The 18,900-nt window shown below is 40.2% G+C and overlaps 1 protein-coding gene across 4 annotated transcripts in view; it reads left to right on the top strand.

Annotated features, from left to right (window-relative positions):
• The window catches only part of rasal2 (RAS protein activator like 2), a 406,620-nt gene that overhangs the window by 221,884 nt on the left and 165,836 nt on the right, over window positions 1-18,900 (top strand). For 3 of the 4 annotated variants that reach the window (XM_072274307.1, XM_072274306.1, XM_072274309.1), the window contains exon 4: window positions 9,519-9,616. The exons of the other annotated variant lie outside the window; for it this stretch is intronic. In XM_072274307.1, the coding sequence (XP_072130408.1) occupies window positions 9,519-9,616 (98 nt within the window). The remainder of the gene's footprint in view (window positions 1-9,518; window positions 9,617-18,900) is intronic. 4 annotated transcript variants of the gene reach the window in all.

The raw sequence follows: 18,900 nt of genomic DNA, 5'->3' as shown, positions 1-18,900 counted from the left end.
CAATTGACTGTATTGGTTTCTTCCATTTAAAGCCATACAGTATGTTGGACGGTTATTGTCTCACTGCTGGCTAAAGAATGACTGAGAACATGCACTTTTATAAGAGTCTGAATTATAAAAGCTATGAATTTCCAAGCAGAATGCCAAATAATAATTTGAGATCTGCAGCTTGAGCTGCTTACAGATGAATAGAATTGTTGATTTCACCTATTTCTGATATTAGTTGGGTCTTGCTGAATTATAGCTTTTTCTATATTTGTTGCAAAAACACCAGAGCCTGTTTGTGATTCTAATCAAAAAATAATGCAGGACAATGAAATATTTCCTGTAAAATACCTAATATATAATTACTTAAGTCTGCCCATTTCCTGTGATGGTCACTGAACTGTACCAGCAGAGTATGGTGAGGCAGGGAAGGTAATGTTGCTTACTAGTTATAAAAGCACATTTATTAGTTATTTTTGCTTAATGACTTCACGATAACTAAACCTGGTGAAGAGGTTGACCTGAAATATTAATTCTGTTTCTTTCTGCACAAATTTTGCCTGCCTTGTTGAATATTTCTGGCATTTTCTGTTTTTATTTCAGATTTCCAGTATCTGCAATATGATTTTCTCTCGGAGATTGCTTTGATTTGGATTAAAACTATATTAGGTTATTAATTGCAACTGCATTGGTAGTGAGATCTGATTAATCTAATTAACAGTTTCATATGCAAACTATTAATTTTTATGTTGACGGTTACATTAGCTATGTTGTGTTCGTATGCTCAGGCTATAGATGCTCAACGGGGTCAAGAGTGTAACAGAGTTACATGAAATATCCGGGACAGCTGGGTCTGAAGCTGGAATAAACCTAGTGTATTGTGGGCTGCAAGACTAGACTTTGACATACAACTTTCATGCTCAGTATGCCAGCAACTGAACAGTAGAGCTATAATGCAGTAACAGTAAGCCGATCTGGAAACTTAACAGTATGGATTTATTTGTTGATTTGATTTCCATGGATTACTTTTCTTGCGATGAGGTTTGAAAGGGTGGTAATTATCTTGTTTTCTGCTCTATCTCTGAGTTTCCTGTAATTTGTGTCCAGGAAATGAGCGTGTTTTTTTGTTCCACATATAGACCTGTACAGCACAGGAATGGGCCCATTGGCCTTGGATATCTCTGCTGACTGTGATGCAGAATTTAATTGCACATCTGCCTGCATGTGGTCCATATCCCTCAGTTCCTCACCTGTTTGTACACCTATCTAAATGCCTCTTAAATGTTGCTGTTGTATTGGCTTCCACCCCTTCAACATGCAATGGATGTATTTTTGAACATAACCTTGATATGCTGTAAGAGCAACGGTTTTAAAACTTATTCAGAGGATAAAGTTTGCTGTACCAGTCTTCATAAATTAGATATTTGTAAGATACAAAATATAAGAAATACCAGTATTTACAGTGCTGTAGTGGGAGCCCCAGCCAGTTTTGTTTTTATAGCAATCCAGTACCTTGTTCAGTCTCTCAAACATATTGTGGTCATAATCTACATTGAAGCATGGTGTACATAATGCTTAAGGTTTATTTGTAAAGCGTAGTAATTTCTTTCATTGCACCAAATTGATAGAAGGATTTGTTTGAGTCATAGAAAGTGATAAATAACTTAGTGTATTAAGTCTTAATGTATTAAGTGATGTATTAAGTCTTGGCTGGAAAAATATTTCAGTCAGCACTTGTTCCTGAGCCATTTGTCTGACCCATCGACTGCAGGGAATAGTAAGTAATTAATCATTAGTAATCAGCTTTGAATAATGGGGTTCTGTGGGGGAAATGGATCCATTAATTGAATAAACTGGATTCATACATCTCATTCCTCTGGAATTGGTAGCAATAAGCCACTAAACAGAGGAAGCAGTAACACTGATGACTCAGATATTGTTGTTGTCCAGATTTTTTGTTATGCATTTCTGAAACTTGCAGTTATAATGTTGATAACACAACCGACTTTCACTGTATTATGATCAACTGCTAAGACTCTACATCAGTAAAGACTAACGAGTAAATTACAGATAAGATTTTATGTAGATTCATCAAAGCACTTTAAAGAAATGTGATGTGTTCAGTATAATCTAAGTTGTAAAGAGATTAACTCCTTTTTCTGGTGCATAAAACAAAACTGCTGTATGAACTCAATGGGTCGTAATTTATACTAGACTCCAGATGATAGCATCTGCATCTTAAGTGACTGTATTTTTGCAAGTCTATTGGTTTCTTAACCATCTCAGTGTATTCTCTGTTTTGGTGTCTGATGCTAAACCTGAATGTAACACCCTGGGAAAGGTTTCACTGCTAATGTAATGCTTTTTCTGTAGCAGCAGTGTTTGGGTTATGACTAGAGATAATGGGGGCTTTGGAATGTGTGCCATCCAATGAAGGGAGTGTTTTTTCTTGTTGTGTGCCTGAGACCCAGGTGATCTGGGTTCCTTTGTTTGGCGAGAGACGAACAGAGAAGACGCGAGAAAGGAGAGGTCATAGACAGCAGGACAGAGTGGACTTGGAGTGGGGCTGGGAATCAACGAAGCCCGGGGAAATCGATGAAGGACCAACGAAAGGGAAACCATGAGCTCCAACATGCACATTAGACTGTTTCATTAAAATGGGCCCTCTCCTTTTCGTTTTCCTTTCGTTGAATTAAGAATTATAAAGCTAAATCGTTTAGTTGCACATGGTGTACTGTCTGTTACTTCGTGGTACTGATTTGTAACGGGGGAACAGATCACACAGCATCCACACAAACAAGAGATATTGCACCTCAGATTTCACAAGTTTGGCAAGTTTCCCTAGACTAACGCCATCGAACTGGAGGGTTACGTGCAATATAGAGCCATTTACGAAAATAACTCAATGACAGTTGTGACCTCTCAGATTTTATAGTAAGCAGGGGTGACTTTTTTTTTACAGAAGGCCCAGGTAATGTGATGTAAATCCTAATGACTGTGACAGCGTGATCTGGGTAAAGCCCTTTATTTCCCTCTAGCTTCAATCCAAGGAGGCTGTTGCATTGGTTCAAGTTTGCCAATGCTAGACATATGTACTAGACATACATAGATAGACATTGGCATGTGGTATATTAGTAATAATTCAGCACTCAGGTCATTGGGAGTGACAGACTACCAAATTTTCTGGACTGTTGGATATTACTCCTATTAATGTCCAACTATTTTTACATTTTATGCAAAATAAATTTTCAAAATATTAGTGAGTTTAAAGGGAAAAGGATATGTAAAGACCCCGGCTCTTGCTGCAAATCTACCCATGTTTCCGGCCCTAACTCTAGCTCTGGCTGCATACCTTGTCCCTTTGATTCATGTTCCAAGAAGTGGGCGAGAGATGCTATATGTAGGATTTCTGAGTAATCAGAAGTGTTACTATATTTTCTGAATTTGATGTGGAGATGAATACAGCTGTAATTTATGAAGTGTAAACAGGGTATAAAACTTCACAACAATTTTTCAACAAGTATTAGATCCTCACATTTCAAAAGTAATATCAGGGTTGTTGGTTTCTCAACTAATCAAATCTGGTAATCAGTTCATGCAACAGATGGAGATGCAGCTTCGGTTGCTATTCATGAGGCAATAGGAAAGGTATATTGCATCCTTTTTAGTTGACAAAAGGCATCTAATGAAATTCTTCCTGATATTTAATATTGTTATTTTGTCAGAAATGGCAATCAATTGGTGATAAAGAGACATTTCTGTCATTAATGAATATTTTATTGACATCTTTGTATGTTCTATATCCTGAAGGAGTCGTTTATCGTGTAACTCCAGACTTTATCTTCTCTTCTTACCCTGTTTCATTTCAGTAATGCTCGTACCTTTCTTCACTCCCAATTGGACAGATAGTGTTATTCTGAAAGAGTTAATGGCAGCTGTTACATATTCACAGGATAGCACAAACAACTGCTTGACTGATCTGGCCACAATAACTACAGTTAATTTACAGCTATTATACACTTTCCTCATTCTATCCATACTCACAGAACCCCCCCCCCCCCCCCCACACACACACACACACATGTGCACAAGAATATGCTTATAGAGCCATGGACTTGCATACAGGTATGAACACACGGTATCCCCCCCCCCACCCCTTGGGTGCATGCTCTATATGTATGGACCCTCTCCATTTTATTTTCATGGAATGTGGACAATGTGACTGTCCATTTTTATTGCCCTTTTCAAGTTGTCCCTGGGAAGGTGGGAAGCTGCTATCTTGAATTGCTGCTGCCCTTGTGGTCTTGTTAAGAAATTTATTCCAAGATCTTGATGCAATGTTGATGAAGGAAGGGCTAAATAGTTCTCAGTGAGAGATGGTGTCTTGACAGGAAGGGAAAATTTTCCCCATTCATCCACTCTGCTGGCCCATTTTAGAATTTACGGTTCCTGCAATGTGAGTGTTGTCTAAAAGACATCAGTCAGTGGCTACACTGCATCTTGCAGATTGCACATGGCTGAGAGATTATTCTCCACACTCTGATCTTTTCTTAACTACCATCAATTTTCACCGATTGCTGCTTGGTTTTCTTTTTTTTCTCTTTTTTCTGTTTCTTCTTCTCTCTTCCAGGCTGGTCACCAAAGAGAGAACAGAAGCATTGGCGGATTTGACTCATTTTCATTCATCCTTTACTGACCCCAGTTCAGTTGCTTTGACATTTAAAACCAGTGTTCTGGGGCTGTGCTTCAGTATAAAGTTAAGACCTGACCCAACCGCAGGCAAACTTAATCCAGACCAAGTTAGTGAATTTAGATTAATTTTTTTGATACCCAATCCAAATAGAAACATAGAACATAGAAAACCTACAGCAAAATACAGGCCCTTCAGCCCACAATGCTGTGCCAAACATATACTTACTTTAGAAATTACCTAGGGTTACCCATAGCCCTCTATTTTTCTCAGCTCCATGTACCTAGCCAGGAGTCTCTTAAAATTCCCTATTGTATCCAAATCTGGCACACTGACAAGTCGTGGCTGACTTGGGTCAGGTAATCAACCTCTACAGAGTCCTGCTTATCTCCCTCTGGCAGTTGTATCCCACCTTCACACAACCCTCCCACAACCTTGCTCCAACTGTTGATTTTTCGCTTTTGCCTCTATTTCCATTGATCATTCACCTCCCACTGTCTTCGAGTGCCACCCCGCTCACCACCTGTACATGACACTATATGCTTGTCATCATACAACCCTTCTCAGTTCTCCAATTGCCTCTGAATCCTTTCTTGCCCCTCCCCTTCTCCTCTCAATGCCAGCCATCTCACCCTCACCTCTCCACTCTCAGTGCTGACGTATGGTTTCAACCTGAAACTCAACAATTTACTTGCTCCCACCAATGCTGCTTGACCCACTGAGTTCCTCCAGCAGATTGTTTGTTGCTCTTCTGTTCCCCATCAGATGCTGTGATGGTGGCCCATCAATTCAGACTAAATATCCAGGTTTCAGAGGAAAGACAGCAGATCTAGTGTGTCTTCACCTATTTGGCAGCTTTCAATGGCTTCATTGGTACCCAAACAGCAATGGAGTAGCACTCAAAGGAGCTGGAGGAACTCAGTGAGACAGACAATATCTATGGGGAGGTGGGAGTAGAAATTAACAATCGATGTTTTGGGTTAAGACCCTTCATCAGGACCTGAAATGTCAGCTTTTAATTTCACTCTATAGGTGTGGTCTGACTTGCTGAGTTCCTCCAGCTGCTTCAGATTTCCAGCATCTGCAGTTCTTATGTCTCGGGATAGTACTGTATTTTGGATTCCTTTGAATTTCAGACAGTGTGCACATATTTCTTTTCGATAATATGCTTATTTATGAACTATGCTTCCTTTTTGCAGTGCTTCCCATGTTGGCCATTTCGATGTGTTGCCAAAAAAGGTGCAGGATATCACAATGGTGTTAAGGTTTAGGTGGTTCTGGCCGGGTAGGGTAGAATAGAGAGCCAACTTAGAGCCTGGCATCTACACCAAAGCAGTACTATAAGCAAGTGGTGAAACTGATAATTAGCCTGGTCTACTGCCAAGCATTAGCAGCTGACAAAATTGCCCTTGTTTTGGGACAAAAACTTTGTAATATTTTTGGCAGATTTGGATAGCTTGACCTGCCAGACAACTGCATGTGTTGGAAATCTAAAATTAAAAAACAACATTCTGAAACTACTCAGCAGGTCAGCAGCATCTGTGGATAGAGAAAAATAGGTAATACTTCTGATGAAGAGTCTTTGACCTGAATGCTAACTGACTGATATTCAATTTCTACTCATGTTACTTGACCTTCAGGGTGTTTCCAACACTTCCTGTTTGCATTTAAAACGAACTGCCTAGCTTGATCCAATATGAGTCTGAGGACATAAGAAACCAACCCAATTTAATCCAATTTATGCATTCATGTTCCGTCAAGCCGAACACTATACTGTCATCAAATGAGAATGAAGTTGTTCAAAATTTTAATGTGAAGTTTTATTAAATAAATGATTACTACATTATCAACAATTAATTCTGCAAAAAGTTATTTTGGCTGCATTTCCAGCCATTCATTATACATGTATTTATTGAAAGTGGAATTGATTAAAGCTTGCGGATACAATCTTGGTTTAATATAATTAGTAATGTCCTTGCCAAGCACTTTTTAAAATATTGCTTCTGGAGTCTTGGCAATTTCCCCTGTGTTATAGAAATGAAGAAACAATGAGAGTGGCCTCAGTGAAGGATTTTGCTGGAGAGACATTTTTAAAAGCTTAAAACCATCAATTATGAACTAAGAGAATCAGCTGGGTGACCCTGGATGAGAAGATGATCAAAGAAAGGAAGATGTTTCACCAAAAAGTGGAAAAGAATGAAGAAAATGCTGCAGAAGCTGAAATTTAAAACACTTGTAATGGAATTCTCACAAATGCTTCTACTTTCTGGGAACTGTTGGTGATACGATTATTATCTACATGCGTGTAGAAACAATCAAAATTATCTCCAAAAAAATTTATCATTTGGCAGGCTATTTCAACATTGCTGTAATAAGAATAACAGTCAGACAGTTTGAAGTTGAGCGTTTACACTTCCTTTGATTTGATGGGCCTTGCATTTGTGTTGCCCCTTACTATCTGTTCCACATTGCAAATTACTGTCATGGTCTGGTCCATGAAGTCCGCATTCTGGTTCATGGTCCGGTCCATCGACCCTTGCTCCAGGTTTTCCTGTCTACCCTGTTTCTGTTCCTGTTGAGCACTAATTGAGGCAGCTGATTCTCATTGAGGCTGGCTGCATAAATACCTCAAGAGACCAGGGCATGGCTGCTGGATTGTTCTTGTCCTTACTCCTTGTATCCCTTCCCCTGCCTTCTGTTTCCTCGCCTGAAGCCTTGCCTTGCCTTGTCTTGCTGGTAACTCTCGCCTCGTCTCGCCTGAGGTCTTGTCTTGGAGCCACCCTGTACCTAGCCCCCTTCCTGTCCCTTGCCTCTGCCAGGTAAGTCAGGCTGTCTTGCCGTTACCCTGCGGTGGGTTCTGTCCCTTCCTGTCCCTTGCCTCTGTTGGGTAAGCCAGGCCGTCTTGCCGTTACCTACGGTTGGTTCTGTCCCTTCCTGTCCCTTGCCTCTGCCAGGTAAGCCAGGCCATCTTGCTGTTACCTACAGTTGGTTCTGTCCCTTCCTGTCCTTTGCCTCCATCTGGTAAGCCAGGCCGTATTGCCGTTACCCTGCAGTGGGTTCTGTCCCTTCCTGTCCCTTGCCACTGTCAGGTGGAGTACTGCGCCCTGCCCAGGAAGAGCTTCAAGACCCCAAGCCTCTAGCCAAGCCTCGCCTCAAGTCTCTAGCCGACCCTCGCCCCAAGCCAAGCTTCAAGACCCCAAGCCTCAAGCCTCTAGTCTCAAGCCTCGCCTCAAGTCTCTAGTCTCAAGTCTCTGGTCCCCAGCCTCACCTCAAGTCTCTGGTCCCCAGCCTCACCTCAAGTCTCTTGTCCCCAGCCTCGCCTCAAGTCTGAAGACTCCAGCCTCGTCCTGCCTGCTAGCCAAGTCATGTCCTTGCCTAGTTCTGGGGTCCGAGCCAGAGGCAAGACCCAGGTTCTGGGTCTTTGTCCAGTCTCTGGCTCGGAGTCCAAGCCCGGGCTCCTAGCTCTCTTGTCCAGTATTGTTCCAGGTTCCCGGTTTTCATGTCCGTGTCCTAGCTCTCACCCTGTATCCTAGTCCTGTCCCTAGTACTTCAGTGTCTGTGTCTTGCACTTGGGTCTGTTCCCAGCCACCACCTTATGACAATTACATATTCTCTGTCTCCAAGATTACAATGACATCACCCTTCAGCATAGGTCACATTCCAGGTATTTATCAGGAACAGTAAATAATTGTCCATATTACATCCTATCTCTTGTGGAGATCATAAAAGTACAGTTAAATTTTGTTTAAGTCCCTATTATGATAATCTGCAACATGGTAAAATTCCTGATGTTCATAAGGAATATTAAAATAATTTTGTCATCTGACTTAAAATTAGTCTTCTATGGGGGCATCAAAACACAAAAGCTTACCAAATATTGTAAAACTAAACCAATTAAGTTTAAACTCCACATCGTGACTAGATAATGGTCAAGGATAGAACAACATTCTTAGTATCATCTGAGGGGTTTTTTTGGTGGTGTAGAAGGTAGAACAAATAACTTGATTTTCTACTTTCTTTTAGTGATTAAACAGAGAAGTGAAGTGTAAAATTTTTTGTATGGATTATCCTATATTTCCTACCATTATACTGTGATTATGCTTGTGTAATTTGAATTTGGCAGGAGAGAAAGTTGTGAACAGAGTCTGACATATTTTTCACTAAGCAGGTTACATCTATGGTGGAGATCTATGAAGACTTGAGATGCTGAGGTGGTGCTAAATTAACAGATCAGTTCCAATGTAGACTAGATTATGTAGCTAAGGTGTAAAGTCTAGAGTGTCATAAACTCCATTGAAGAAAGAAAGACTGTTCACTGAAAAAAATGTGAGCATATTTATTTATAATGTCAAATTTTGTTAAGTTATGAATTATAGGGAGTAAGAAATTCCGCATGTTTTTCCCTGTGGACTCTCTAGCCTTAGCTGAAAAGGTTTTTGACAGTGGGTATAACAAGAGGGACCATCCTAGCTCCCAAGTTGCGGACTATGACAACTCATTACCCAGTAGCAGCAGAGTACTGTGAAGGCTGCTTTACAATTGTCTTTCTTGGGCAAGTTTGAGAATTCTTAGTCTCCAGTTATTCCATGGCTCATGTCCCTGCCCTTGTCTTGCTGCAATGTAGTCTCATTTACGAAATGAATTTCAAATCATTGAGACTTTTGGTACAAAGAGTTTGATTTACCTGCTGTGTGTGGTACTGTTCATTTCCAGTGAGTATTTGGAGACTTTATTCTGATGAATATTAAGGTTTCAGCAAAAGCAATCCTAAGTCATTTTGTTTCTTCAACAGTACTGTGCTTAAATGAATCAAAAGCTGACTTTAGACATATATATGTTGCAGAGCCACCTGGAGACCGCTCCCCACGTCGTAGGAGTATATCAGGGCCAGGATCATCTGAGAAAGCAAATGGGATGGAGGACTCCACATCCCCATTCAAGGTGGCGTATCCTCAATTGGAATATACATGTTTCTTTTTGTCCCAGTATGTGCTACAATAAACACACAAATTTTTAAGCTATAAGTGATATCTTAATAGATCTATTTAACATGATCAGTTTCAATTATGTCACTAACAGTTCATCAAGTGCAAAATAGTTAAATACTAATTCACGTCGACCAACAATATAACTACATAGTCCCAGAAGGCAGTTGTGGATTTCAATTGCATCAGATGAGCAAACTGTTCTAATATTTCATAATCATCTCTCAGTTTAGCTGACCCTAAGCAGGTGAACTGATCACTGATTGGTCACATAGCAAATCTATGTACTCAAAGTTATCTTAAAGAGATAGATCTTAAAATGTGTCATTCATGAAAGTAGAAGATTAATATTGAAATAATTCAGCTATGATGTTTCAGTCTTGAATATTAGAATTGCTTGTTTCTTTGTCCAGGCAGGAAACGAAACCACTTTGTCATTATTTAGAAGCTGTGATCTTTAAATGTGGTGTACAGAGAAGTACCACTTGAATTCCATGTGTCTTGGCAGGGATATTACAGTGCAGATTATAAAATATTGCAGTGTCATTCAGCATTTATTTCTTATTAAATCACCAACTCTTACTTGACATTTATCTTCTGCAATTCCTTGCTTGATTTTTTGGCAACCAAAACTTGAAAGAATGTTGCTATACATTGATAGCCAATGTTTTCCATGGAACCATCACACTGAGTGACTGTATTGATTTCTTTCTCAGGAGTCACACTTAAAATGTCTGGTCAGAACATACTATGAATTTTTCGACTGTCATGTCCCAAACTTTCTAGCCTAAAACAGAACATTGCATTGGCCACAACTGTGCTTTCTTTTGAAGGGGTTCAAACAAGCTATAGTGTAACACCACATGGAGTTCCAATTTAGTATTGGAAATTGAGTCTATATTTGACTTCAGGGATTCAGAGAACCAAGCAGTAACATTTTTCCCAGCTCCCTTCCCACCCAAATAAGCTTCCACATTACAATTCCAATTGTAAGACAGAATATTGATTTGGGTTCTTTTGAGAGTATCGTTAAGATGACTCATTGACTTCCATAAAGGAATAGAGTAAGGAAATGCCACTCAAAGTTCCTAAGATGATTTGGTGTGCTTGCAAATATTGGTGTTGTTAAGCATGGGTTAAAGAATAGATGGGGAAGCCTGAGAAGCAGGAGTTAACTTTACTGAGTATTTAGTTAACTTTTCATTTTTAATTTTGTGTTGCTCCCCTTGGAGTCAAAGATGCTTGCAGGTTCAATTGTTTAGCCATTGTTTAGCACTAAAATCATTTGTTCTGTAGCTATATTCTCAACCAAATATTAACATGCTATGTGGGAATCCATTGCAACCAAACATAGTAGGCTGGTTGTTACGAGTGTGAAAACATAAGATTCTGATCAGTCACTGAAAATGTGGATGTTTTGTTTATTTCCCTTCATCAAATTGCTAATAATTTTTGAGTGAGATCAACTAAAACAAAGCAGACCAAGACTTATCACTGAATTGTGTTCAGAAGTTATATCTTAAAGCCAGCAGTTAAATATTACATCAGAAATATATAGTGGACTCTATTGTCTGTAATAATCCTCACTTCCCTAAAATAATCAATGTAATGTATTGACAGAATTTCATGCATGACATTGCTAAGGATTTTGTGAAAAAACAAGTTGTGGTTTCAATGGAAAGTCTTTGCATTTGCTCACACTGCTGAAGATCCCTCGCCATTTGTCCTCCACTACCACAAAAATATTCCATGTTTCTGCATTGCATCCACTAATTCCATTCAAAATATTTTGAGTTCTTCAAAATCTCCAGGAATATACAGTACATGTACCTACAACTGATACTCCCTGATTCATGTCAGTGTATTATTTCAATTCAACCTTGTGTCATTCAAAGGAGAGATCAGATTTCATACAATTGTCCTTGGGATATATGATACTTCTACACTTCAATGAAAGCATATCATCTAAATTCTCATGAACTACTTTACAGGTGCTGATGTTTAGTCTGATTGTACCTTACCATTTAATTCCTTTTATGATGCTGAGAAACAATCAGTAAGGATACAGTTATTTTCTGGAGTTTTAGACAAATTAATATCTATATAAAATTGCTGTACCACATATCACAAACTAGTGCAATTAATCTGCTTTATTACATGCAACATGCTGATTTTAAATGCTCTCTATGCTGAATTGCAAATCTAATCTGGGTTATTTGCATCAAACTGGTAATTACTGTTGAACGTTCATGTGTAACCATGTTTTTAATAGGTGAACATTACTTACTGAGCAGTAAAGGTAACAATTGCTGTAAGCTAGTATTGTCAGTTAATGCGATCAATTTAACAGGATTGCAAAGTAACCATTTCCTTGATATTTTATCATAATTCAAACTAGCAGGCTTGTGGATTTACCACAATCCCACACAGCCCTCCTTCCCCACTGTCCCCCTTGATTCCCCCTGCCAAAAAAAAGCATAGAGTGATTGTATGGCTGCAAGCTGAGCTTACATGCCAGGCACTTAATGCCCCTTCATGCTAGACAGTGATGCAACCAGTTAGAATGGTCTTCACTGTACATGTGTAGAAATTTGCGAGTATCTTTGGTTACATACCAAATCTCCTCAAACTCCTAATGAAATAAAGCCGCTTCGTGCCTCCTTCATTATTGCATCAATATTCTGAGCCCAGGATAGATCTTCAGAGATGTTGACACCCAGGAACCTGAAATTGCTCACCCTTTCCTCTACTGATTTCTCGATGAGGACTGGTGGTAAGTGATGTATTGGGAGAAATGGCAGAATTTAATTGTTTATTGCAAACCATATTACATTTTTGAGTCAAAAGGACCCAAGTTGTTGTTATGTAAACTGAGATGTGACCCAGGGTGATTGTTACATGGACAGATGAGTCTTTAAACAAAAGGGATCCTGACTGAAAACAGTAGAAGATAATTAATCCTGGTTATGATTGCTCAGGCACAGCAATGCACACTCCTGCGATCAGTAGAGAACATCATGCACTTCCTTGATAGCTCCTCTCAAAGGTCAGTGGGAATAGCAGATATTGATTTCATCTCTACACTTTTTGGCTGCAAAAATTATTGAAGACCATCCTCAGTCTCAAACATCCAAAGCCTCTTTTGATTTACTGCAACTGGTTGAATTGCTGATATAGTTACAACAAAACATATCATTGTAAATTATGGACTTGAAGAAAAGTTAAGTTCCTTTAAAATTAATTTATTTTCTATGTTTAAAAAATTTAAGAACATAGCAAATAAACTTTGCTTTGGAGCACCCAGAAAACAGCAAACATATGTCTGGCTGCAGTTTATCAATTACAGCTTGGTGTTAAACACCATCTTCCCATCTACTCTCTCTTGACATGACTGTGTGGCTTAGCAGAGCACACCTATAATGCCACCTATAAATTCACCAATGATACCACTGTTGTTGACAGAATTTCGGATGGTGACTGGAGGCATGCAGGAGTGAATTAGGTCAGCTGATTGAGTGGTGTTGCAACAAATAATCTCATACTCAATGTCATCAAGACAAAGGAATTGATTGTGGACTTCAGGAAGGGGAAATCAGGAGAAAGCACACCAGTTCTCATTGAAGGGTCAGCAGTAGAAAGGGTGAACAGCTTCACGTTCCTGGGCATCAACATCTGGGGCTGACATGTTGATGCAGTCATGAAGAAGGCACCCAGGTGGCTTTACTTCATTAGGAGTTTCAGGAAATTTGTTACATCACAAAAACCTCTTGCAAATTTCTCTTGATACTTGGTGGAGAGCATTCTGACTGGTTGCATTGACAACTTGTAAGAAGTCTTCAGTGTGCAGGATTGAAAAAGACTCTGCCAGCTCCAATGGGGCATGGTCCTTCTCACACTGAGAACATCTTCAAGAGGGAGTGCCTCAAGAGGACCCTCACCAACTGAGACATGGCCTATTCTCATTACTAATATTGGAGAGGAGGTAAAGGAGCCTGAAGATCCATATTTATTTCTTTAGGAACAGCTTCTCCCCCTCTAGCTTCACCTCATTTTTACTTTGATTTTGCCAGTTTCAATAGTTTTGTCATAACTTTTCTCATAAGACAAAGTAAAACAGTGCTTGTGAGATGCCTTACCATGTCCCCCCTCTACATTGTTACTATGAGTTCTACTTACCAGACTTCAGATTCAGTCTCTTCTCCTTCCACTTAGCACAAGCAGAGCATTCCCTGGTCCTTGTTGTCTACACTACAACCTTCCATGCTCAATGCATCTTCTGTAATTCCTGCCACCTTCAGTGGGAAACCATTGCCAAGTATAGTGTCACTTTCCCTCTTGGTATTCTCCCATGCTCCCTGTGACTTTCCAGTCCACTCTATCTTTTGCTACACCCACTCTTCTTTTTACTTTTCCAACTATAAGGGATGCCTTGCTGGCTTTCTTTTTACCTCTTCTCTTCCCATCATCCAGGAACTCAAACACTCCTTTCAAGTGAGACAGCAATTTATTTACAATTGCTGGATATTCCCTGCATTTTCTGTTTTATTTCAGTTTCCAGCTTCTGCAGCTTTTTGATTGTTTTTCAGCATTTTATATGTTTCAATAAGATCATCTGTAGAAAATGTAGGACCAGTTCTGTTGAGTATCTTCTCACAGGATATTTTCCCCACAAGATTTGCTGGTGACACTTTATTGTAATCCCTGCATTCATAGCAGGAGTGATACCAGATTTGTACATGTTTTCAGTAAATGAATTTCTAATTCCTGATGATAGGTATTCTTGTCCTTTTTTTAAAAAAAAAATTGGAAGATGTGTCTCTTGAAATTACACAATTAAAATAAACACTTCCATTTGTCTGATGTTCTTTACATTTACAATATTAAATCCTATATCCAGTAGATTGGAGAAGAATCCAAATTATATTTATTATTACTGACACATGTGACATTTTGAGTGAAATTTGTTGTTTTGCAACAGCAGTACAGTGCAAAGGTAAAAAAATTCTGTAAATTACATACAGTAAATAATGAATGCAAAAAAAAACAATGAGGTAGTATTTTTTTTAAAAACGCAAACAACAGGAATTCTGCAGATGCTGGAAATTCAAGCAACACACATCAGAGTTGCTGGTGAACGCAGCAGGCCAGGCAGCATCTCTAGGAAGAGGTACAGTCGACGTTTCAGGCCGAGACCCTTCGTCAGGACTAACTGAAGGAAGAGTTAGTAAGAGATTTGAAAGTGGGAGGGGGAGGGGGAGATCCAAAATGATAGGAGAAGACAGGAGGGGGAGGAATGGAGCCAAGAGCTGGACAGATGATTGGCAAAGGGGATATGAGAGGATCATGGGACAGGAGGTCCGGGGAGAAAGACAAGGGGGGGGACCCAGAGGATGGGCAAGGGGTATAGTCAGCGGGACAGAGGGAGAAAAAGGAGAGTGAGAGAAAGAATGTGTGTATAAAAATAAGTAACGGATGGGGTACGAGGGGGAGGTGGGGCATTAGCGGAAGTTAGAGAAGTCGATGTTCATGCCATCAGGTTGGAGGCTACCCAGACAGAATATAAGGTGTTGTATCAGGTTGGAGGAACAACACCTTATATTCTGTCTGGGTAGCCTCCAACCTGATGGCATGAACATCGACTTCTCTAACTTCCGCTAATGCCCCACCTCCCCTTCGCACCCCATCCATTGTTTATTTTTATACACACATTCTTTCTCTCACTCTCCTTTTTCTCCCTCTGTCCCTCTGACTATACCCCTTGCCCATCCTCTGGGTTCCCCCCCCCCCCTTGTCTTTCTCCCCGGACCTCCTGTCCCATGATCCTCTCATATCCCCTTTGCCAATCACCTGTCCAGCTCTTGGCTCCATCCCTCCCCCTCCTGTCTTCTCCTATCATTTTGGATCTCCCCCTCCCCCTCCCACTTTCAAATCTCTTACTCACTCTTCCTTCAGTTAGTCCTGACGAAGGGTCTCGGCCTGAAACGTCAACTGTACCTCTTCCTAGAAATGAGGTAATATTCATGGATTATTCATATATCTGATGTGGAGGGGAAGAATTATTGAGCTTTGGGTTTTCAGGCTCCTCTACCTCCTCCCTGATGGCAATTACAAGAAGAGGGCATATCTTGGATGGAGAGTTTTATTGTTTGCTGTATTCCTTTCTCTGTCTAATAAATAACACTGAGTACCTCTGGCACTTTGTTTGTGTTGCCCTTATTTGTATATGAAACTTGTTGATTTGTGACAAATACTCAATCTTGGATATTGCGGGAGAGCCCAAACCCATACTCTCCAGGCACTTAGTTGAATGTGTTTGCTGCTGGGATATTGATAAGGGTTTGGAACTTATCTTAATCTTTCAACTCGTGAGTACCATTGGTATTCTGTTAAAGGCAGGCTTGGAAGAGAAATCTGAAGTTTTCATTGTCTTTTAGGTTCACGATTTAATTTTGCCTTATAGTTGTTGCTACCAAAACTAACACATTTATTGGGTTATAGAATGTTGTATTCTTCAAAATTTGAAGTAAATTTATTAACAAAATATGTATACCTTACCATCTAGGCCATGCCCTCTGTTTGCTACTACCATCAGGCAGAAGGTTCAGAAGCTTTAAATCCCACACCACTAGGTTCAGGAACAGTTATTATCCTACAACCATCAGGTTCCTGAACCTGTATGGATTACCAGTGTTGATAACACTAAGCCTAGTGTTCAGGGTCTTGATCATCAGAGAATTTGTTGATCGAGGTCGAATATTTTAGGTCTCAGTCATTGGCGAGACCAGTATTTTGAGGTCTAGTGTTTGGGATCCTCATCCAGGGTCTTCATACATCATCATCAGTTAGTCCTGGGGTTGATACTGAAGATCGAAGCCTGAAAGGTCGATCAGATATCCAGAAGCTGAGGCCCAATGGTCAAAGCTGGGGTCTGCAAGTTTCTGTGAGGCCATTAGGAAAGTTGAAGCCTAATGTATGTAAATCTACGAGTCTGCTGAAAGCCTAAGATGGCCTGTCCTGAGGTTGGGGGGTTGTGTATGTGTCTGTGGGTAGGTGAGAGCATTGGGGCTTATTTTCTGTTGTTCTTTATTGTGTTCTGTGTCATTCTGTTGAACACTGTGAGCATGCAATACTGGCACCGGAATGTGTGGCAACACTTGCAGGCTGCCCCATCATATCGTTAGATTATATTGGTTGTTAACGTAAATGATGCATTTCACTGTATGTTTTGATGTACACATGATACATAAATGAATCTCAAAATCAGGTTGAATATCATTGGCATATGTCGTGAGATTTGTATTTGCAGCAGTAATACATAATAAGAAAACTATAAATTACAATAAGAAAGATATTTAAAAATTTTTAATTAAATAAATAGTGCGTAAAGAGAGCAAAACAGAAAAACTGGTGAGGTAGTGTACTTGGGTTCATTGTCTTCAGAAATCTGATGGCAGAGGGGGAAGAAGTTGTTCCTAAAGCATTGACTTTGTGTCTTCAGCCTCCTGTACCATCTCCTTGATGATAACAGTAAGGAGAGGGCATTCCTGGGTGATAGAGGTCCTTTATGGCAGATCCTTTTGAAGATGGCTTGATGCTGGAGTGGCTAGTGCCCATGATGGAGCTGGCTGAGTTTACACCATTTTGCAGCTTTTTCTGGTCCTATACAGTGGCCCCTCCATACCAGATGTTGATGTAACTGGCTCGAATGCTCTCCACAGTACATTCAAAGAAACTTGTGAGAGTCTTAGGTGACATACCAAGTCTCCTCAAACTCTTAATGAATTATAGCCACTGTTCTGCCATCTTTGTAATTACATCAATATGTTCGACCTAGGATAGACCTTCAGAGACGTTGACATGCAGGAATTTGAAACTGCTGATCCCTCAATGAGGACACTTGTATGTTCCCTGACTTCCCCTTCCAGAAGTCCACAATCAATTCCTTGATCTTACTGACGTTGAATGCAACGTTGTTGTTGTGACACCACTCAAACAGCTGATCTATCTCACCCCTGTACGCCTCCTTGTCACCATCTGAAACTCTGCCAATAATAGTTGTGTCATTGGCAAATTTACAGATGGCATCTGAGATGAGTCTATCCACATAGTCATGGGTGAAGAGAGTAGAGCAGTGGGCGAAGCATGCATCCTTGAGGTACACCAATGCTGATTGTCAGTGAGGAGGAGATTCTGTTAATTATTAATTAATTTTTATTATTTATTTAAAATACAGTGCAGAATAGGACCTTCTGGCCCTTCAAGCTCTGCTGCCGCAGCAACCCCGATTTAACTCTAACCTAATTACAGGACAATTTACAATGACTAGTTAACCTACCCAGTCTGTCTCTGGACTGTGGGAGGAAACCGGAGCACCCAGAGAAAATCCACTCATCTCACAGGGAGGATGCACAGAAACTCCACTGACGTAGATTTCCCAATGAGGAAGTCAAGGATTCTTTTGCAGAAGGAGGTACAGAGGCCCAAGACTTAGATCTTGTTGATTAGCACTGAGGGTTGATGGTACTGAACGCTGAACTGTAATCAACAAATCGCAGCCTAACCTTGGTGTTGCTATTATCCAGGTGATCCAAGGCCAAATGGAGAGCCATTGAGATTATGGCCGCTGTAGACCTATTGTAGCGATAGACAAATTGCAGCAGGTCCAGGTCCCTGCTTAGTCAAGAGTTGATTCTGGTCATAATTCACCTCTCAAAGCTCTTCATCACAGTGGATGTGAGTGCAACTAGGTGATAGTCATTGAGGCAGCTCACCCTGCTCTTGTTGGGCATTGGTATGATTGGTGCCCTTCTGAAGCAGGTGGGAACCCTGCTAGAGCTGTCGTGCATCTGATTCAGTCTCTAACTTAGATCAAAATTGTTCTTAAAAGAGCCTTCCATATGTTGTGTCTGGACTTCAAGGTCACCAGTTTTGAAGGCCACAGATCTAGTCCTCAACAGATTACTAATCTCCTTGTTCATCCACTGTTTTTGGTTTGGGTATGTCTAAATTGTTCTCAAAAGCACACACTCATCCACACAGGTCTTGACAAAATGGATGACAACTGGCATATTAATTTAGTTTCGAGGACGAATTCCTGAATATTGTAGTCCGCCAACTCAATGCAGTCTTGCAATCTGAATCTGAATTTAAATTACAACTACTCTGAACTGATTCTATGACCTACAAATACACTTTGAAGGCTCATGTTCTCATTGCTGTGTAGTCGCGTGCTTCACTTTA

The sequence above is a fragment of the Mobula birostris genome, chromosome 12 (assembly GCF_030028105.1).
Source record: "Mobula birostris isolate sMobBir1 chromosome 12, sMobBir1.hap1, whole genome shotgun sequence".
NCBI lineage: Eukaryota > Metazoa > Chordata > Chondrichthyes > Myliobatiformes > Myliobatidae > Mobula > Mobula birostris.
The sequence above is the reverse complement of the archived record's forward strand: the minus strand, read 5'-3'. Positions and strand labels throughout refer to the sequence as shown.